General features: G+C 58.3%; 1 protein-coding gene across 1 annotated transcript in view; it reads right to left on the bottom strand.

Annotated features, from left to right (window-relative positions):
* SCUBE3 (signal peptide, CUB domain and EGF like domain containing 3) overlaps nucleotides 1-21707 on the bottom strand; it is a 34715-nt gene extending 13008 nt beyond the window's left edge. Inside the window, exons 1-7 of the mRNA XM_086476419.1 lie at nucleotides 21605-21707; nucleotides 12467-12589; nucleotides 11260-11385; nucleotides 8005-8139; nucleotides 5409-5534; nucleotides 4334-4450; nucleotides 340-387 (exon numbers count right to left, since the gene is read on the bottom strand). Coding sequence (XP_086332545.1) covers nucleotides 340-387; nucleotides 4334-4450; nucleotides 5409-5534; nucleotides 8005-8139; nucleotides 11260-11385; nucleotides 12467-12589; nucleotides 21605-21707 — 778 coding nt within the window. The remainder of the gene's footprint in view (nucleotides 1-339; nucleotides 388-4333; nucleotides 4451-5408; nucleotides 5535-8004; nucleotides 8140-11259; nucleotides 11386-12466; nucleotides 12590-21604) is intronic.
* Nucleotides 21708-22105: the final 398 nt, after the last annotated feature.

Here is a 22105-nt window from a genome sequence, read left to right as displayed (position 1 = left end):
GCGGCGGCGGTGGGGGATAACCATCGCTGCAGCCGCTAGAAAGCGGATTATCACCCCCTGAACCGAGCTGGATCAACCAAAGCCACACGAGAGCTCCCGCCTCATGCAAGCACAGCCAGGGGAGGGGTTCTTTCCCTGTTCCCCCAAAAGCAAAGTCCGCCTGCAGCCCGAGGCCAGGCTTGCTCTGGGGGGGTTTAAAAGCAGCAGCGGGGGGACAGGGTTAGTGAGGCATGCGGTTAGCACAGCAGCTCAGCCCCCCGAGCCCGGTTATGATCTCAAGGTGAGAGCCCGTCTACGGTTAGACCCCTTCGCAGAGATAGAGAGAACAAAAATATTTACCATTAGAAAACGTCTCAAGGATAACGTGTTGCTGGAAGTGTCTCTCCCCTGTTCATAAAAAAGTGATTTAGAAACAGTGTCCAGCAAGGAGCTCGCTTGGTGTCACATCTCAACGGGTTCGACTCCGCTGCCTTTCCAGCCTGGTGGAAACTGTCCCTTTGGGTTTGTTCTCCCCCCCACCGCCACCTCCCAAAAAAGCCAAACCCCGAGGTTTGGATGCAGGGCTATTGACTCCGCCATCACCCTGCCTGAAGCATCCCGTGTCCCGCGGCCTCTCCAAACCCCCTCCGGTTTCGCGCCCCGCGCCGGGCTGGCCATGCGAGGGGGGGAAGCACGTTACGAGGAGCGTTAGTGCAGCCCGTTAGTCTGGGGAGTCGGGTCCTCGCCCTCGCCGGAGCCAAACCAGCGCCTGCTGGGGTGGGTTCAATCCCTGACCTATGGATCCGTACGGATGCTGCACGGCCACGGGCTTCGGGAAGGCAACTGCATCCCGCCGGTGGCACTTGCGCCGCTTGGATTTAGCGGCCAAGCCGGTGGTGAGCCCAAAATTTGGGCTGCTCAGCCTCACCCGTGCATCGGTGCACCCGGGTTCAGGGAGCCCTGGCGAGGCACGGCACGGCCCCAGGGTGCTGAGTACCCGAGGGAGCGTGTGGGAGCCTGGGGGGCTGAGAGCAGCCTGGGCAAAGCCACGGACCCCAAAACCGGTGCTAAAACACCCAGGGATCACTTTTGGGGATTGCCTCAAAAAGATCACCTTGAGCTTTGCCCTGCAAAGGTAACTCTGCCTGGCACCACCCATCCATGGCTGGGAGATGTCCCTCCTTTATCTCGGTCATTTTGGGGAGGGGACAAGGCACCCCAGCGCTTCTTTTTGCTCCCGGGTGGGGACAGAGCCCCGTGGCAGTGCTGCACCGAAGCCGGAGAGCCACTGGGTGAGGGCAGGGCTGGGGTGCTCGGGGCACCGAGCGGAGACGAGCGCATCCCCGCTTAACGAGAAACGACGGCGGGTCCGGGCGGAGGGGAGGGCGGTGGGAAGGGAAAAGAGGGGAAACGCAGCCCCTGGCAGTGCCCGTGCTGTCCTGGGGGGCTCAGGCTGAGGGCACGGATTCAGCAGCCGGGACACGGGGGGCTGAGGCTCTGCAGGGACCCCGTCCTCCTCGGGGAGGTCCACGTGTGCGGAGGAGCGCGCACGGCATGCCCACGGCCACACGCCTCGCGTCCCTGTGCCCTGCTTTCCCCTTCCCAGAGCCCTCCTGCACCAGGGTCAGTTTGCTCTGGTGTCCTCAGCATCGTCTGGCAGCGGGGTCCAGCGCAGCCCCCGCTCCCAGCACCGCTCCCGGCACCGCTCCCAGCACCACTCCCGGCACCGCCGGCCTCACAAAGCTGGGGAGCATCGGTCGTGCCGCTGCAACCCGCCTGGGCACGGGTCAGGAAATCGGCCATAAAACTTGAGCTGGGTTGAGTTTCCTTCTCCATCTAAACATGTTTCCTCCCCCATCCACCACCTCCCACTCCGCCGGTGCTCGCCGCAAGCAGGGGGACAGCGATGGCCCCGCTGCACCCCAAATATCAGCGGGAGGGAGCTGCAATGATGCCCTGGCTTACAAATCTTCCCAGAAAGCCAAAATCCCCATCAACCACAATGGCCCAGTTTGCATCTCCCCGTGGGCGCCGCACCCTGGGCTGCTGGAGGGCGATTTTATGTGCTTTTTTTTTTTTTTTTAAAAAAAAAAGGGCTGCTTTTTGAGCATAAATATAAATACATAAGGTCATCGGCCTCCCCTCCCGGCTCCCCCTCCCCCTCAAGCCTGCAGACATGTTGGGAGCCATTAGGGCTGGCCCCGCTTTGCTCAGAGGCATGTTATTCATTATCTGCATTTTTAAAAGCAGCAATAAAAAGCGGAAAAATGAAAAACACCGGCCGTGGCCTAATGAAACTGTCATTCAAAGGGGCTGATCGTGCTTCCTGCCGCGTGGTGTGATCTGAAGGGAACCTGGACCAGGGGCCTGTCCCGGCAGCCCATCAAACGCACCGCGTACAATTTCAAAGCCCATGGCCCGGGGAGCGAGTTTGCGTTTCCCCTTGCTGGAAACTTTATTCCCCTTGAAATGATGAAATATTTCAGAGGAAATGGGGAAGGGGCGGCGGAGGGAGCACCGGGGATGGGGGAGGGCTGTTTGCTGAGCCCTGGCTGTAAAACAAGAAAGGGTGGTTATAAATATCCGAGCAGGTACCTCGGCCATAAATCTGCCGGCCGGGCATCCCCACGGGGCGGCTGCCGGCTCTCCCCGTGGCCGGAGCACAATCCCGCAGTGTTCCCGCAGCGGGGCTGGGGGACTGGGAATCCCCCAGGGGACGAGGGGAGCCGGGCGGGCTCCTTCCTGCAGAGAGGGGGCTGCAGACCCGAAGGGGAAGCGAAAGGCAGAGCGGTGGGTTTTGGGCTGGTGCTGCTCCTCAGATTCCCCATGGCAGTGTTTGATATCCCCCGGGATGGTGGGCGAGGGGAGAGCTAACGGGGATGTACCGGCTCCAGGGGGAGATGCCTCCCCAGCAGACACAGCGCACAGCGTGGGGATGAAGGGGGAGATTTTGGCCAAGGCGATGAGGATGAGCGATTTTGGAAACCCCCAAATCTCACCCTCACACCTGCGGTACCCGGGGTCCGAGTGCTGAGACCGTCGGGCAAACGGACCCCTCTCGAGCATTCCTCAAATCATGAGAGGTTTGGGAGAGCTGCTCTCCCGCCCCCCACCCCCAGCCCATCTGGAGCATCGTTTTGGTGACGAACCTCCCCGAGTCCTCACCCCGGCGCACACACCCCACGCGCACGGCCGGGAGGAACGCACCAGCTGACACACACCCCGGGGTCCCCAAATCCCCGTCGGAGGAGCGCTCCCCAGCCCGGGCACAGCAATAACCCCACGGGAGGGTCCTCAGCAGGTGGGACGGGCTGCAGCGGCCACGGGAGCAAACGCGAGGACGGTGGGGACAAGGGGCTGCCAGTGGCTGCCGGCAGCCAGGAGGGACTGGGATTAATCCTGGGAGCACGCTGGGTGACAGCGGGGACGCGATGGTAGCAGGCAGCCGAGCTGACAGGCAGGGGGGCTTTGCTGGGGGCTCAGTCCCGAGCATCCCTCGAGCCGGTGGGGAGCAGCCGGGGGTTTGGGGGGGGTCCTCTAGCACTCGCCCTGAGGACGGAGCCGTCTTTGGAAAGCGCAGAGGGTTTTCTGTTCAGGCACAGTGGGGACATGGGGAGCCAAAACCTCTCTCTTGCTTTCAACTCCTTTTTCGTTTTTATTTTGCAATAAGAGCTCAAAATGTCTAGAGCAATTTGTGGACTTAATCACTCCCTGAACGTAACATTTTCTTAAATCGAATCAGCTGTTAGACAGCACAAGCACATGAAACCAGGCAAACTTCTATCTCTGTTTGATGTTTTACAATTTGAAAACACACACAGGAAAAGGACAATTCTAGGGGCTGAGTTGTCAGGTTGTTGGGGTTTGGGTTTTGTTTTTTTTTTTTTTTCCAAGGCAATTGTTCCTGAGCCGAGGCCCTGCAGTGCCAAATCAGAACGGATCGCTGCAGCCAAATCTATCCCCTCTGTGTCCCTCCCCGAATGCTGCTGGTGACAGCGACAATTTCTAGCGTGGGGACACCCTCACTCCTTTCACCCTCCAGCGGCACGGAGGCAAGCAGGGACCCCTGCCCACACCCTGGCACAACCAACCTGTCCCCAAACGTCCCCTCAAGCATCCCCATGGCCACTTTCGCTCCCTGTGGCGGAGCAGTGGCGCATCCCTGCACCCCGCAGGATCCCTCACACACGCACCGAGTCGCTCCGATCTCAGCAAAAGCAAACGCCGCATCCCCAAAGCTTGGGAAAAAAAAAAACTCCCTTCCTCAGGCCAAGAGCCAATCGCTCAGGGAGGAAGACGAGCCGTCCCGCACCCCGACCCACGTCCCCGCAGCCAGGCGAGGGCTTGCACCTACCTATGCACGTCACCCCGTCGGAGTGCAGCAGAAACTTGACGTGGCAGCCGCACTTGGGCCCCTGGTCGGTGTCGTCGCAGGTGTGCTGGCAGCCCCCGTTCCCGTAGTTGCAGGTCACTGCGGGAAGCAAAGCACCGGCCGTCACCGGGGGTCTCCAGCCCCTCCCTTCCCTGCCCGGCATCCCCACGCTGTAGCATAAAGCCAGCTTGGAAAAACCTCATCCATACCGTCCGAGAGATCCCTCCCTCCCGGGTAATTTCTAAAGCCCCTCGACTTTCCCTGCGGCATCTTGGCAGAGGCAAACTGTTACGTGGTTCCTCGCCTCTTCCCTTTGCATATCTGCTAAATGCCCCCGGTGGAGCCCGAGCAAAGGGGACCAGTGGGCTGGTTGCCCCTGACCCTGGATTTGGTGTTGCAGGGGAAGGGTGGGACTTTCCCGAGCTCTGAAATGACTCAGGTGCTCCTGGGAATCCCTGCCAGCCCTCCCCCGGGGGCAAGGCGTACCGTGCATTTAGCTTGGAGGGAAAATAGGCTCGGAGGATTAAAACTCCGTTTCATCAGCGATTTTACACGCTTGCTGCAGACAGCAAATGAGAAACAAAATAAAAATAATTGCATAAACACATACATATCGATTTAATAACGCTGGCAGTGCCAGCGAGATGCTGGCAGGAGATCAGACAGGCCGAGAGCAGCACATCCCCCGGGGAGAGGATTCCTGCACTCCTCCCATGTCGATCACACTCTCCCTGTTCATCTCCCCTTGGGAAAGCGAAGCTGGTGGGACAGGGGATGCCGCACCTCTGGGACCCTCTTTAACTGCCATTTCAGCCCACTCAGTGTAAGGGCACAATGTCTCACGCCAGAGGGTGATGCCAGGAGCATCGTCTGTAAGGGCAACGGAGGCAGAGCTGGGCATGCCGGAGGAAAATGAACCCAGAGGTCTTCAGGATCAATAAACCAATTGCTACCAGGGCATCAGGGCTTTGCAGCAGGGCCAGGAGGTGTCTGTACCACGGGGACAAGGTCAAGGGTCCCCAGGAGGCCATGCCCCCATCCCTGGAGTTCTCCTTACATTTGCAGTCGCGCTGGTTCTTGGTGAGCTCGAAGCCAGGGCGGCACTCGCAGGCGATGCCCCCCTTGGGGGTCTCCCGGCAGATGTGGGCACAGCCGTGGTTCTTGTTCATGCAGTTCATTCCTTCTAAAAGAGAGAAGGAAGCAAAGAAAAGCTCCAAAAGCTTGCTGGCAGCGGTCCGCAGCGGCAGAAGGATGTCTGTGGAGGGACGGGGATGGGGAGATGGGGGCAATGAGGGGAAAACTTGCAAGCAAGGACCTTAGTGGGGACAGGATAACCTGGAAGGGCAGCACCTTCTGGCACAGAGCTGCTCAGGAAGGTGGACAAAGCCACCCTGGAGCCTTCAACCTTTGTCTCCCTTCCACCGCCTTGGGCAAGACCCTGCGCCCCCACCTCGGGACAAGCAGTGGGCGCAGAAGCCACCGGCTGCCCACCAGCCCTGCCTGGCACCGACGGGACGGAGCGGAGCAGCTCCTTTTTGGAAGATGGGGAGGATGGGGAGAGCACGGTTGAGATTACAGACCCCCCAGGCAGGCAGTCACGGCATTGTTCGGCCGAACAAGGAAGGGTTTTGGAGGAGCAGAGGTGGCTGCGGAGGGGAGCAGCCCTGGAGCTGCTCCACCGGGACGAGCGCGGGGGCCGTTCCCGTAAGCTGTGGGATGAACTGACAGCTCGGGAAAGATTCACACGCTGGCACCCCCTGGGGAACGAGGGTTTGGGGAGCTGCTGGTTCCCACTACCAGAGCTGCCGTTTCGCCCTCGCTGACCTATCCACAGCCTCTCTGAGGGCACGGGGACACTCAGCTGCAGAAAGCCGGGTTCAGCGGATGCCGAACGGGGCGTTGACGGGGGTTTTAACAAAAGAGAGACATTTAACAAAACCCACAGCAAGCTGCAGACGGTCTCTGGGAGATGCAACCGCCTGCTCGGGGCTTTTTCTGGCAGAGGGAGGGGGTCAGCTCCTTTCCAGGCACCCAGTGCTGAGCCCACCATGGGTTAAGCAATGCCAGCATCAGGATGGGGGACCGGACAGAGCTGCAAGCCCATGGGCTACCAAAAGCCTGCGGCAGGAGGGTGAGGGAAGATCCTTATGGGGTCAGGGCACCTCAAAGGAGGACGCTGAGATGCACTAAGCATGCATGGGAAGGGTTAAAAACCACGGGCTGAAGCCTGTGGGTGTCCCAGGGTGCTCCCCATCACCTGCAACATCATCATCTGCCCTTGCCCTGGCACCGTGTCAGGACCCTGCTCGCCCCTTTTGCTTTCCGTGGCTCCACTGTCACCATTGGGCTGAGTGTGACAGGGTTTAGAGGCACCCATACCCTGGTGAACCCCAGCCCTCGGCCTCTCCTTGCTGGGAGGGACTGACTGGCCAGTAGAAGGGAGAGGGTCACGGTGCTGCAGGAGCGGGATCCTGGGATCCATCCCCTGGGTCTCCTGACCCAGCAGCACTTCATCCCCTCTGCATCAGAAGGGAGAGAGGAAAGCAAGAGGGAGATTGAGAAGCAGAGAAAGAGCAGAGGGAAAGGAGAAAGCCTTCTGCCAGGGTAGGGGAAGAGAGACAAGGAGCTGGCAAGAACCCCAGAAGGAAGGAAGCAGCCGTAACGTTGAGGTTTAGCTCTCTACTACTGAATGCTTCTGCCTTGGCAGTGCCCGAGAGCCAGGACTAAAGTCAGAACGGGCTTTAACATCAGGCCCCAAATTGTCCCCAGCCCTCTGCTTTTTCCAGGCTCACAGCTCGGGGACGAGCTGCAACCCTCCCGCCCCTCATCGCCAGCAGCCCCTCCTGAGCTCGGGGACCACGTCGCAGCTACAAGATCCTTCTCGATCTGCTGCAGAAGCAGCACAGACCTGCCTGGGCCAACAACACTCTGCAGCCCTTCAGCTCAAAAAAATCAGCTCAAAAGCCAGCACCTGCATCCCTGTCCTCAGCAGGGGCCACCCACCCCGTCACTGTGGGGGATGGAGCAGCCAGCTCATCCTTCCCGGGCACACAGGGGATGGGGACACGGAAGATGCCACCATGGCTGCTGAGCCATCCTGGGCTGGGCGAGATTCCCAGAGGAGCTGGAAGGACCGACACAGCTGGGAAAGGGGGAAGGAGGAAAGCAAAAACACTCAGCTGGCTTTGCCAAGCAGCGGAGATAAAAATCAGCAGAGACGCAAAAATCTCTCATTTCCTCCTATTTTGGCTAAGAGTTTGCTCCAGACGGCAGCAATTTGGAGCTGATATCGAGACGAAGGGCTCGGTGCTGCACAAGACCTGGCAGGAGAAGACGCGTCTCGCAGGGTGGCGCGAGGATCTCTGGGTGCCTTTTATTTAATAAAACTCTGGGTATAGGATTAACGTCCTCTCTTTGGTATTACTGCGCTTGGCTCAGGGGCCTGCGAGGGCTTTGTTACGGAGATGTTTATTAGCCCCGCAGCCTCCTCTCGCAACGTGCTCGTAATAAATCTGCAGCACGGAGGAGGGTCACGAACCAGCACGTAAAGCCGAGCACCGTGCAGGGATGGCCAGGGGCGATGTGGGACGGACCTGCCCGATCAAGGCAGGGGCTGGAGGGTGCCCCGGGGCAGGGAGACGCCGCGCACTCACCTTCGGGGCGCTGGATGCAGGTGTGCTGGTTGTCGCTGAGGAAGAAGCCCTCCCGGCAGAAGCACTCGTAGCTGCCCATCATGTTGACGCAGGTCTGCTGGCAGCCACCGTTGCCCTCCGAGCACTCGTCCAGGTCTGCAAAGGGAAGGTGGCGGAGGGGGGGGGGGTGTGACCACGGCTCCGGGGCACGCTGAGGGGATGGGGAACCAGGCGTGACAGATTTGGTAGGTGGCAGATTATTTCTGCTTTACAGCTCTGTTCCCCAGCTAGAAGAAAGTGGGATGCTTTAGGGCTGCGGGGGGTGAAGACAAAGCACATCAAGGGCAGGGTCACAGAGGCCATGCAGCTTCCCCAGCCCACGGGCAAAACCAAGATCTGGCCTCGCTTTACAGAAGGGAACACCAAACCACAGAGAAAGGGATTTTCCTTGTCCAAGGACCCCCAAAGCACCCAGGATGCTCAGCTGGGATGTCGGCTGCAGCTGCCCCCCCCCACTCCCAGCCCCTCCAAGCCCGCTGCTGGCTGGGGATGCCTGCACTTCATTAGGGGGAGCTGGGAAACCTTAGCCCAGAGCGGGGATAATTACTTGTAAGGAGACTCAAATCCCCAGCAGCTCTGCTGCCCTGTTTTGGTTTAACAACCCAAGGCTGGAAAGGGTTCGAGATGTGCACCCATGGCAGCAGCGATGCCCTCGCCCCAGGCTGCTTCTGCTCTACCCCTGCAAATCCCTCATTTAATGAAGAGCAACAGCCCGTCGCTCTCTCCAGAGGGTTTTTGGGGACAGTGGTCCAAGCTGAACCCACCAGTGCCCTGAGGTGCCAGGGCAACCAGGTTGTCGGACTCGGGCAGAGAGGCAAACCTCCACCACGGCCACCCCTGCCCCCCATCCCGAGGCCAGGAGACGGTGTCGGGCCGGGGAGCGAGAGGCCCCGTGCCAAAGAAAACCTCTTGTGAACTCGAGCGTGGCAGAGCTGGCGGCCGAGGGGAAAGCTGAGCCCTGCCAGCATCGGCCGTCGGAAACGCCGGAATAGCGGCTCGGTGACGGCACGTGCCGGGGGGGGGCTCCCAGCCCTGGCCCCCCCAGCACTGCCCTCCTCTCCGAGCGGCACGGCATGCACCAAAACCCCTTGGTTTTGGGCAAAGAAACAGATGGATGGAAGGATGCCTGTGCAGCGCGGGTGCCTTGCACTGTGCCCCAGCCTCAGGCAAGCCCCGGGGATGCTGCAACCCCAGGGGAAGCTCAGAAATCAAAGCGGGGCTGCAGCTCTGACTGGAAACTGCTGTGGGAGCAGAGCCCAGGAGCGCCCCACAATCCCGCTACCTCGGAAAGGAGGTGTTGAAAACATCGTCTCACACTCAGGTGCCCACGGGGCAGGCTAAGGCTGACAGCCAGGCTGCAGCCAGACACAAAGGGGACACCCTCTGTGATGGCAGGAGGCTTGCAGCTTCCTCCAAGGCTCGTCCCAGCCAAGCTATGTCCTGCAGATGCCAATAACTCTCCTCAAATCCCCCCGCTTATAACAAGGGCTTAACGTCTTGGGACTTCTCCTTCGAGCTCCACACAAAAATGAGGAGGCAGCCGTTCAAACCCGATGGCTGAAACGAGACTCCGCCGCTCTAATACCTGTTTTATTAAATACAACGGAGATGGGCAGAAGCCAGCAGGGCCCGTGTCAGGACGGGGGCTCGAATTCCTGTCCTGGTTCAAAAGGTCGCCCAGGGTGGGCGATGGGGGGGCCGTCGGGTTCCGCACACACCCCGACCCACCTCCGGCTCGGCCACTGCCCGCAGCGCCAGCAAAGCCTGGGCATGACCCTCTGCTTTGCTCTTCTTCTCTTTCTTTTGGCGAAGAGGGGATGCTTGCAGGCTGGGCAAAGCACAGCCAGGATGGGGAGCGGGGGAGAAAGAGGATGGCAATAACTCGCCGGGGCTCACCCCTGCTGCCGCCCAGGAGCGATCACTGAGCAAACCCACCTGGAGCGCAGAGGGTCTCAACATCCTCATCTGTAAAATGGGCTCCAGGGTATAAACCTGCACCACCCCGATGGCAAAGCAACGCGGCCGAGACGCTGGGATGAGCCGAGGAAAGGCTCAAAGGGGCAAGCGGGGGCTGCCCCCCCCCCAGGTCCCATCTCACCCGGCTGCTCACCTCCATCCCCTCCCACCCAACTCTGTAAATACATGACGTCTGCAGCTCGCTGAGCCCGGCTTTCCTTTCTTCTCCTCGGGCTCATCCTCCCCCGGGAGAGGAAGGCAGAGCCGCCCACCCGCGCCTCCTCCCAGCTGTGTAAATCTCCCCCCTCTCCAAGGAGGCTGCAAAGATCCCGGTGATGGTGGTTAATGCAAAGCGTATGTGTCCATAATCCCTTCCCCCTCCTCCTCCTCCCAGTGATGAGCTCATTAATGACCCCTCTGCAGACACTAATTAGAAAATAGCACGAGCTCCAGGAGGAGGGAAGGCGGGTGGCCCCGTGCCCCAGCCATCCCACCCGTGGGTGCTGGGGGAGGAAGCGGGTGCCGGGGCGCAGGCAGCCCGGCTGGCCGCGGTGCTCTGCCGGGAGCTTCGGCTTCACCGCGGCCGGATGGAGTTTGGGGCGGTGGGAAGTGGCGGGGAGGATGCACGGCCGCTCCGTAGGCAGATGCCGGGTTTGTCTTGGCCCAGAGATTATTTACCCAGTCCCTTCGCTGGTTCCCATCCCCACCGTATTTGCTATTAACTCATCTATTTTGGCAGGTGCAGGGCTGACCTCAAGCGCGAGCGGCAGGGCCCGGGTGAGCCCCACCGGCTGGTCCTGCCTTCAGCAGCGGAGCAGAGCCGCCGGCCCGGCCGCTCGCCGCAGCAGGATGAGGCCACGGGGAGCCTGCGACTTGCGCCCAGCATCCCCAAACCCAGCCCTCCCACTCTTGCCTTACCCCAGCTTCCCCCAGTCCATGGATGGACCCAGGGAGCAAGTTTTCTCCCAGCACGAAGCATCCTCCCTTGGCGTTACCCCCATGCAACGGGGAGCAATCCCCTCCCGGGCGAGCCATCGCAGCACGGGACGCATCTGCAGCCGCCTTGCTGCCCTGGCAGTGCCACCACGGTCCCTCAGCTCCGCAACGGGTCTGGGGGGGGGGTGGTTAGAGCTTGGGAGGTGCCTGGCAAAGAAAGCCAACGGGCTGGTCCCAAGGCGCCAGAGCTGCTGAGTGGCTGCGACATGCCAGCATCCCACCCCGGCATCCCACCCCGGCACGTGCCAGGGCCCCGTCCCTCACCCAAGCAGTTGTGACCGTCGTGCGCCAGGCGGAAGCCGTCGTAGCAGGTACAGCGGTAGTTGCCGGGGATGTTGACGCACTCGTGGACGCAGCCGGCGTTGTCTTCCCGCTCGCACTCGTCGACGTCTGCAGAGAGAGGAGGGCAGGAGAGCTGCGGGGCTGCCCCGGCTGAGGCCGGCCAGCTCGCTGCACAGGTGCCGTTCCCCATCTCCAGGGTGTTCGCCGCACAGCTGACATTGTGCCCTGGGATCTCTGCTGTCTCTGCTTATTCCAGCAGGTCCCCAGCTCCGTTATCACCTGCAGCATCCCTCCACTCCCTGCAAAAACATCCCCTGTCCTCCCCAGTCTAGACCCTGGACTTCCAGCTCAGCCGCTCTCTTAAGGCCTCGGCACAGCGCAGCGTCCCGGGGATCACACGGCGTTTCCCAGCGGTGGTGGGCAGAGCAGCCCGTCTCCATGGCGAAGCCTTGCTGTGCCTGGAGCGCGCTTTAATCCCTCTGCTACTTGTATTCAGCCCAGCCCAGCCCTGGACCCGCTCTGAGCCGAGCCGGGAATTCTTCCTCTGCCCCGCTCCTGCTTTCCTGGTACTGCTCCTCCAAGGAGCCCATTTTCTTTCCATGCCCTACTCAGCTGCATAGCTGTCTCTACCTCTACCATCTCTACCTCTACCATCTCTACCTCTACCATCTCTACCTCTACCACCTCTATCTCTACCTCTACCACCTCTATCTCTACCTCTATCATCTCTATCTCTACCTCTACCATCTCTATCTCTCTATACTTAGTCTCCATCTCCATCTCTTTATTTTTAAGCTTCTCACATTTTAGCTGCTAACCCAGTTCTGCAGCTGCTGGTTTGGAAATCCTGGAGGAGAAAAAGCCCAGCTTTGTTTAAAACAAGCCCCAGGTGACCCTCTTGTGCCTGGGCAGCCCCAACCTTGCAAATGTGGCTCTTTGCAGAGCAGGGGAGGGAGCACAACGGCTGCCACCACCACCAGCAAGCACAGTCACATTCTTCCCCATCCCCTGTGCATCGCAGTGTCAACAGGCCAGGAGTTTGGGGCAGAAAAGGGGAATAAAAGGTTTGCAGTGGGCTGGGGAAAGCAAGCAGCCTTTTTGCAAGGGCAGGGGGCGTTGCTGACGAGCCACCCCCCTGCCACGGCTGTCACTCGTCGGAGGGGCTCCGGCCCCGGCGGCGTGCCCCTACCTTTGCAGTGCTTCCCGTCGCCGGTGTAGCCGGACTTGCAGATGCACTTGTAGGACTTGGGGGTGTTCTGGCAGATGGCGTCGATGTGGCAGTTGTCGGTGCCCTCCACGCACTCGTCGACATCTGCAAGGGGAGAGGCCGGGGGAGCGATGGGGAGAGCCGGGGGGAGGTCTGCCCCGTCTCCCCACCGGAGCCATCGCTCCAGGCGATGGAACCAAGCAGCCCTCTGGCTTTTCAACCAGCCCATGAACCAGAAAGGCTCGAGGGAGCAACCCTGCTGCTGGGCTCCTTAGTGGCTTGGCTGTGCCCAGCCCTGACACAAGGGGTGATGGGCTCGCTGTGGGACACTGCTGGATCCGCTCCCAAACAGCACTACCTGTGTACCCACTCTCGTACAAGCCACCCTGAGACTCCCCGACCCGTTCATGTGCCTGATGATAGGAAACACCGCCCAGGCGCCTGTAGTCCAGGCTGGAGCCAGCCCAGGCAGAGGTGAAAGTCTCTGTCTCCAATTAGCCATTTCCTGAGCCGACCAGTCACCCAAATAATCGTCATCGCTTTCTATTCTTAGGCGCGGAGGAATGTGCACGAATTAGCAGGGACCGCACTAAATAAACCTGGGAGCTGGGAGCGGGAAGCAGGAGGGAGAACTGGGAAAAACATCAAGGCTTCCTCAGGGACACAGCCAAAATCTGTGTTCTCCTCATCCCCCTTTGCTCCTCAACCCACTTACCTGGGATGCAGCGCCGTGGTACCCAGGACATCACATCCAGAGCACCGCACACCGGCGCTGGCCTCGAGTAGCGATGCTCAAGGGTTTGCCGTGGCAGAAGGCCACGAGAGCGGAGGTTTTAATGATGTTTGGGAAACAGAGAGGTCTCCAGCGCATGGGGTGGAGATTTATGAGCAAGAGGCTGCTCACCTGGCTGCTCTCTGCCCTCCCTGCGCAGGCAGTAAGGGGGATGTGTTGCCCCGGAGCGGGCACATCCCCATCTCTGGCTGGCAACGCCTGGCAGCAGCGTGAGGCAGCTGGGTGCCGCCGGGGGCGAAAAAAGTGGGGGCTGAGCATCGCCCAGGGCCCCTCGGGTACGGGCAGGTGTCCCAGAGCACCCCGGGCTCCCCGCTCTGATTCCACAAGCATGTGGGGAGCATCAGCGCTGCTCCCAGGGTGGTTCACCGCCATCGCCTCCCATGGGGACGGGGAGGGTTCCACCACGGAAAGGGGGATCTGAGGGATCTGAGGGTCCCCTCCAGCTTCCCTGTACTCCATAAAGAGGAGGCTGAGGCTGCAAAGCTCCCAGCTGCCTTTTAAAAGCTGCTTTTCAGCAGCCCCAACAACAGAAGCGGTGCTCCGAGACGTCCCCAAAGAGGTGAAACAACCCTGCAAGCCGCGGGCGGGCAGGCAGCCCTGCCAGCCCCACCGGGACGGCGGCCACGGCCGCGGGAGCACTGGCCTGAGCCCTCTCCCGGCCACCCCGGTGGTTCTTTGCCGGGAGATGTGAGTCACCGGGCCGGGGGGAGGAGAGCTTTGCTTTTGCACCGGGGAGGCGGCACGTGCCTGCGCATTGTATAAATATTTACAGCCCGCATTCATATTTGTTATTTGACATTAGCCATGGCCCGCGGCCACCACGGCCTCCCTTGGGCCATTAATCACCGGCTGGAAGCTGACCCACCGCGGCGGGGACAACGGAGGGATTGCGTGGGGGACCCGCACCAACTCCCAGCCGGCGCTGTCGCCTCCAGCGCCCACGGCACGGGCCACGATGCCACCGTGCTGCGGCCACCCCAGCACCCGATGGCATCCCTGGGGAGAGGCTGGTGGCCCACCCTGCGCTGGGGGGTCCCTCAGGGGCTCGGAGGGGGGTTTGTCCCTTCGGGGAGCTGAGCGTGGCTCAGGTTCGGTTCCTCCCCAGCCAAACTTGGCTGCAAACCCCGTCCCCGTCCCCAGGGCATGGCCGTCCCACCGCGCCGCTGACCCACCTGCAAAAGCCCCCTCCTACCAACCGAAAAGCGGGCGCAAATAATCGCCGGCGGGAAAAAACCTGCAAAAGCCACAGGAGTGCGGAGCTCGCTCCTTCCCAGGCACGTTTTCAGGCTTAAAGAGCTTTTCGGCACAGGAGGAAGCATCTCCATCGCCGTTCGGCGTCGCAGCCCGCAGCGAGTTCACCTCTGGCTCCAGCACCCTTCGCTGGGGCTCGGGGGTGGGTGGTGGGAGGGATGCGGCACTGGGGTGGGGGGACACATGAGGGACACAGGCAGTGATGGGCGCGGGGACCCGACAGCAACGAAGGCGACGCTGAACCAAAGATCCCCTGAATTTGCAAATCCTGGGCCCGACCCTGCGCGGTTCAGTGCCCTCCCTTGGCTCTTCCCGCTCCCCGAGTCAGAGATCACGTCTCGATGCTTCGAGTCGACGGTCCCAAGGTGAGAGCCGCTGGGTCCCAGCACCCCGGGCACCCACCCTGACGTACAGGTGGGAACCAGCACCCAAACAGTGCAGACCATCCATCAACCCCCACCTCCTTCCCCTAAAAACACCCAGGCCGTGGAGCATCCATCAGACATCACATCATTGACATTTTCCCAGCATTTTGCCAGAAATCTCACTTTTGGGGGGGGTTATTTTCTATTTCTTTTTCCTCTTTTATGCCCTCAAACTCAAGACAATGAAGAACGTCTGCGCGGCGCTGAACACAATGCCGTGCCTTTCCCACTCACACATGTGTATTATTTTTTTTTCTATTTTTTTTTTTTTCCATTCTGTAGCTTCAAAACTTCTCTAACTTTGGAAAGATTACGCAGCAGCAAAAGTACAAAAGAAAACATTATAAATTTGCCACTCTGTAATTTTTCCAAAGCTGGAGACATTCTGAAAGGTTAGAGGATTAGAAAAAAAAGGGGAAAAAAAAAGGGGAAAAAAAGTGTGTATGTGTGGGAAGCATGAATAAACACCCGCCCTGGCACCCCAGGAGACATCCTGAGATTGGCAACGGTCCTGATCTCACAATGCTGAAATTTGGGGTCCTAAGAAGCATCCTTCAGAAATGATGTAGTGAATTAGAAAAAAAAAAAAAAAAAAAAGCCCTCTGAAAAACTACATTTTTGCATTTTTGTCAACACAAGCGGCATTTTCCCATGAAAGGGAAGGTTTGCTGTCGGGACAGCCCGCTTTTCCCGCAGGAGAATTTTCTCCATCCAAAAAAAAGCCCGTGGCCGCGTTGCAGGTGCTCCCAGCCACCGCCAAGGCGCGAGGGATTTCATCTTCAAGCCAAGCAAAGAGAAGATTTTTTTTTTAAAAAAAATCCTTATTGATGTTCCCGTCCGTATTTGCTCTTGCAAAAGCCTCGCTGGGCTGTGCTCTGCTCGTCCCCCTGCTCGGGGGACCTTTTTGAAGCCCAGATCCTAAATCCAGGTGGGGTTTTTTGGGGGGGTTTCCCAGCCACGATCCCCTGCAGACCTGCACGAATCATCAGAGACACCCTTTTTCACCCGAAGTTGCCTGAAACAGGCCCAAACCGGACAGCGCAGCTGGGCGCGTCGTGGCCCAAATGCCCAGAACCCGGGGATTTTGCACCAGGCAGGGAATTTAATGGTGACAAAGATGCCGAGTCCCATCGGGGACCCGATGTCTCGCCCACGTCCAGCAGCCCCCCGCTCCCTGCCCAGCCCCACCTCCCCGTCCCACCGCGCTTTGGGGCTAATTAGGGCCCGTCAGAGGGCAAGAGCATCCTCGGCATCGCCGCCACGCCGTGCCGGGGGGTTTGCGGCGAAGGGCAGGAGGCTGCGGCGCTCGCCCCGCGCCTCGGGCGATGTTTTTTATTCCGTTGTGGGTGGGATTTTCCAGCGCTGGCTGTTGGGCCCCGTTCCGCTCCAGCTGCAGCTTTATTCTCCATTTCAAAGGCAGCGGAGGCAGACGGTTTCAACGCCACTGCCATTTCGAGCGTGCCAAAAGCGGGGGGATCACTAACCCCCCGGGACCGGCGCGCACCCGCCGGGGAGGCGAAGGGCTTTGACCGAGGCCGACGGGGGAGGCGGTGGCGGAGCCCACGGGCACCCGGGTGCCACGCTTGCCTCCTGCCCTGCGGCATCGCGCCGCTGGCGATACGTGATGGCGAGGGGGGATAAAGCAACAGCTCGTACATTTTTAGAGCCTGGATTGAGGCTCTTTCCTCACTTCCTTACTTTGTTTTTTAAAAGAAAAAGAAAGAAAAGATGGTTTTATCCATAGGCTGAAAGTCCCAATAAACTTGAGGAGGGGGCCAAGACAGGGCAGCGAAAACCTGCCAGAAAATCTCTAAACAAGCCAAACCACTGTCCTTTTTCTCTATTCTGCAAGATCTTCAGCTTTTTCTTTCAAATTAATTTTATTCTTTATTTTTATATAGGCATATATATTAACAGCCTGTCTGTATAGGGATGTGTGTGTAGCTGTTGGCAGACACGCGGAGTTTCCACTTGGCCTTAATGCCAAATTAAAGCTTTATAACTTCAGTAGCTCTTTTTACCAGGGTATTAATAACCACCTCAGACACTGTGGTGCAGTTTATTAATCATTTGTTCGCCCGGGGAGCCCGCGAGGGCGACTCGTGCTGCGCCACGGCGGGACGGGCGCAGGGCACGGCCACGGGCGGTGGCATCCCACGGGGAAGGGACGGGGGCCGGCGAGAGGGGCAGAAGATGCTCTGCGGGGCGGCTTTTTGCAAACTGGCCAAAGATGCGTCATCTGACCTCGAGATCTTAACTCAGGTGCTCGGCAAACGCTTGTTGCTGGGATGGCGGTGCCATGCCGGGGATGCCGTGCCAGTGGCCCCTGGGCACGTACCTGCGCTCAGGTCGGGTCAGAGGGGATGTCTGCGTCTCACCACATGATGGAGACCCCTGCACGAGCCCCGCTGCAGGAGCCCAACGCCCCACACGTCCACCCATCTCTCCCAAAAACAGGTGGGACCCGGTAGAGGCAGCCACAGCGCTTGGCCCCACGGAATGACGGAGCACAGATGAAGGACAAGGAACCACGAGTCGCAACGAAGACCTGGGCGGGTTCCCAGCCTGGTGACCCCGTCGCCCCACACCCAGACCCCACTCTGCTCCACTCGCCCTGGGTTTTCCTTCCCCAAAGCTGGCAGTGCCCCAAAAGCGGCAGTTTTTCCTCTGCACATTGATGCTTCCCACTCCCGTGAGGACAGAACCAGGTTGAGCTCCCTATCCCCTGCACCAGCCTGGGTCATCCTGATGGATCCCCGATCCACCATTAGATCCAGCATCTCCTGGGAAACGCTCTCTCCATCCCCATCCCACCTCCTCGTGCCAACCCCAGTTGCCTCAGCTCAAGTCAGACGCGATTTCTCCAATTCGGGCTTGATGCTCCACGCCAACAGCGTGTTCATCTCCCCGGGAATTGTTGTTCCTTTGGCTTATCAGGCTGACCAAGCCTTGCCTTAAAAAAATGTGTTTGTTTGTTTTCAGCTTCGGGAGCAACAATCACAAGATCTCCAGCGGGGAAGACGGCCTCGCCGAAACGCGGCCAGGCGGGCTTCCTCCAGCGCCGCGAGACAGAGCAAACTTTATTTGCCATCCCAGGCTTCTCCTAAAGCCTCTCGGGGGACTTATAATTTTGAAAGTGAAGGTTAAGGTTATTCATGCATATTTTTTTCCTAAATGGATTACTCCGGTGTGACCGTCTGCAAAGGAAAAATCTATATAAAAATAAAATAAAAAAAAAAAAATTAAAACTCCTGAGCAGTTTGGAGACAGCAATACATCTCCGCACTGGAAGACTCGAGGTGTCTGAATATTTATACTCCTGTTGGCAGTTACAAAAAAACTCTTCTTCCCTCCTTCCTACCCCCCGCCTCCCCTTTTTAATCTCGGTACAGGCATGTTAGACGCCCTCAGTCAAAGATCTCCTTTGAACTGCTGTACGTTGAAATGTTTACAGTTTTACATTTCATATTTCAGAGGGGTGGAGGGGACAGGCACAACAGTCGCACACTGTGAATGCATGAGAGGGAGGAAAGCAGAGGCCAAGGGGGAGGAGGTTCGGCGGAGATGGGAGGGGAATCGAACAGCATCTCCACGCTGCAATTGGAAAATTTTAGACTCCTAAAAATATATATATATATTAAAAAAAAAAAAATCAGTCCCTGGCGGCGTAGGCTCTGCAGGTGCATCCCCACCGAACCCCTCGCGTGGGACGGCGGCTCTGATCCTGGGAGGCTGTGCAGCACCGGCCAAAAGGGCTGGTTTTATCCACAGGGGACTGCGGAGCTGGGCTGGGGCCGTGGTCCCACTCAGGACCCCGTGCTGGGTGGGTGGTGGGGGCTGTGGGAGTGCCAGGGGCTGCAAACTGGGGTGCTGGGGTTACCCAGGGAGATGCTGCATTTCCCTCCCGGCCCTGTTTCCTCAGCACCATCCCAGGGGATGTGCGATTCGGTTGCAGGACAAGGTGGAGAATCCTGGGACATGTCACCAATTACGGGGGTGCTGCCAGAGGAGCCCGGCACGGCGGGTCCGGGTGCTGCCTGGTACAGGAGGAGGGTGCAAATCCGCCAGCCCTTGGGCTCCATCCTCCTCTGGGCACTGCGCCACTGAGAGTGGGAGCTGAGAACGGGCTCTTCTGCCTGGCAGGCTGTGAGATGGACTGACGGATGATGGGATGAGACTGGGGGTGGCCTTATCTGTCCAAAATAACAGGGGAGCTGTGGGTAAGGTGGCAGGTTGGGGCCGTTTGGGCATCTTGGTACGGGGACTGCAGGGAGACTTCATCCCAGCGTGTCAGGAGCCTCATGGGGGTTATCTGGATTTATATTGTCAGTTCTCCTCTTGAAAGCTTTTCTAGCCCTAAACTGACCCAATAAACCTTGCAGCCAGACAGGTCCTGTGGCAGACACCCTCCAGGCCCAGAGCGTGGCTCTGCTAAATCCTTCCTTCCCTACAGACTAAGCTTTCCGGGGTAATTCAGTGGGAGAAATGAGCCAGCAAGCCCTACCCACAGTGCGATGCTATCACAGCAAAACAAGCCCATCCAACGGGAGAAGGGCCATCCCCAGCCCGTGACAGTCACCTGGCGAAGGTGGCTGTCCCCGAAAAGGGCAAAGGCTTCGGTGAGGGCGCAGGGGTGATGTGTACCCTAGTCTTGGGGCATCACCCCGCCGATGCAGGGGGGTTGCCCTATGCTTTTCGGAAATATCCTACTAAAACAAGACCCAGGTGCACGGAGCGGCTTCAAAGAGCTCAACGACGCTCGTGCATGCAGAAAAACAGGCGACAGTGGGTTCCCAGGAAAAACGTGGGGTTTATCTGCCATCAGTGATGCCGGGTCCACGAGTTCAGCCTCATCCAAAAAGGAGTGGGTCCACCCCTGCCCAGAGCCCTCACGTCCCTGCGGGCACCAACCTTCACCCCTCCATGGCCACCTCCCCCTCACCAGCCTGAAGAACCCCCCAGCAGCAGCTTTGGGGATTAACTCTCCACCACAAAACCCCCCGGCTGCTGAGCGGCCGGACCCCCTGGGTCTGCCTGGTGCCTTCGCTGGGGGCCGGGAGGAGCCAGCACCGTCCCGGGCGTACGGCAGGAGATTTACCCCGGCGCAGGATTGAGCTCACCTCTCTCCACCCCCACTCCACCCCTCTCCTTCCCCGAAGGGATCTGTCAAGTCTCTGCACGATGGAATTTTACTTTGCTATTTTAATGCAATTCTGGCTCAGGCTTAAATGGAACTGGAAACCAAAAGGCCTTAATAAATAAATATTATGATAAGAAATGAAAGCAATGCATACACTCAAGATAATTTGAGGGGGGATAAAAACCTAAGCATTCCTTTCTAAGCCTAAATCATAAAGCTTTACACGAAGCCGGACGCCTTCTTACCAAACCTTTGCCCTGGAAAATCTCCCCCGTGCTTGCCCAGACTGCCCTCCCGAAAAGTCGCCTATTGTTTTAGAAACACTTTAAGCCAGATAAGACAATAGCCTTGAAATTCCTTCCAACTTTGTCGGTGACAGGGCTCGGGGCGACCATGTGCATGGCTGAAATATGCCTATTACTAACGCCTGCAAGAGATCTTTAATTATATCCTGCGCTCCTCTATTTCATTCACACTCTATTTAATTCTCGCCGTACGTGTAAACACGCAGCTACTACAACAGCAAGCGCCAAAGCTGGTTTTGATAAATCTTACATACTATTAAGGGCCATGGAACAACAACAACAGAAAAAGAAAAGCCAGCAAATGGTATAGATAGTGGTGAATTGAGGAGAAAAACCCCCTTCAAGACAGCCAGCGGGATCACGCACATAGGGCTGTGTGTGCTTGTGCGCGCGCGCACTCCTGCGCGTGTGTATAGAGAAAAATCCGAGCTAAATATAGAGGTGCTATAGAAAACCTAAGGTATAGATAGACCGTGCATAAAGCTACATGTGTAAGTCTGCGAAGGAGAAGCTCTGTCTCAGCACGGGAGTCGCGAAGCAGAAAAGCCTGGAGTTGATAGCGATGGGACGTACCTCTCCTTTCTAGAGACAGGGAGTGAGCTCCCGTATTTTTCAGGCTTTGCCGTGTTCGGCTACCCGAAGTTTTCTGCAGCCCACACCCCTATAGCACAGCACTTGAGATTCAACCCGCGCCGATGCAGAACACACAAACGCAGATGCAACCTCCCAGCACTAGATACCCGCTCCTCCGCCGTCCCTTCCTTCCAACCCAGCCCGAACCGAGCCCTCCTCACCCGCACCGCCGGCGGTGTTAGCCCCATCCCACAGACACTGGAACCCAAAAACCAGAAAAGCCCCCCAAACCCCTCCGAACAGCAACATTTCCCCTGTGATGGGTGCAGACGTGTTTGCCCACCCTCATTTTCTGCCTCTGCACCCCCTGCCTTGAGATAAAGAGTCCGAACCAAGAAAAAAAATAAAGTGTAAGCAATGCAACTCATTAAAGAGTTTACAAAAACCCAACCCCAATCAAAGGCAGCAGGCAAGAATATCTGCAAGCAACATTTAAAATCCCCTCCACTATTTGTTGTTATTGCTGCTAATTTCTCCAGCCTGCATATAAAATCCCAGATCTAAAGAGGAGGTCCGGCTGCCTAACACACACATCAAACAGCAAACCTTCGAGCTGGGAAGATTTTCTCTTACCTTGACTGGCTTTATTCGCCAGCGTGTTTCCAGAGTGGAGGAGAAAGAAAAGGATGGAAAATCCAGCAATCTGCAAAGCTCCCATTGCAATCCCAGTCTGCATGGAGGAGTGGGGGCAAGAAGGGGGGATTTCTAGTGCTTTAAAGGAAACAAGAGGCTGAGCATGCGAAGGGAAATCAAGAGGAGGAAGGGGCTCTCTTCTTGCCGTGTGTGAGACAGAGGGAGGGAAGGGAACTGAACTGATGGAAAAAGCTGCTCTGGGTTCAGTTTGGGGCTCTTGGTGTTGCTAAAGAGGAGAGAGTGAGGGAAGGAGACCCAGGGCAGTTGGAGGAAAGTGGACTCTATCGCCCTCTCTCTGGCGGCTGCTCTGATCCCTTCTCCTTCCTTTTTTTTTTTTTTTTTTTTTTTCTTCTTCTTCTTTTTTTTTTTTCCCCTTAAATAATCCCAGCCAATTCCAGTTTTGCAAGAGAGCAGCAGCAGCGCTGGAGGGGGGAAGCAGGC

This window comes from Leptosomus discolor, chromosome 21 (assembly GCF_034619465.1).
Source record: "Leptosomus discolor isolate bLepDis1 chromosome 21, bLepDis1.hap2, whole genome shotgun sequence".
Lineage (NCBI taxonomy): Eukaryota > Metazoa > Chordata > Aves > Leptosomiformes > Leptosomidae > Leptosomus > Leptosomus discolor.
This window is presented reverse-complemented; position numbering and strand designations above follow the sequence as displayed.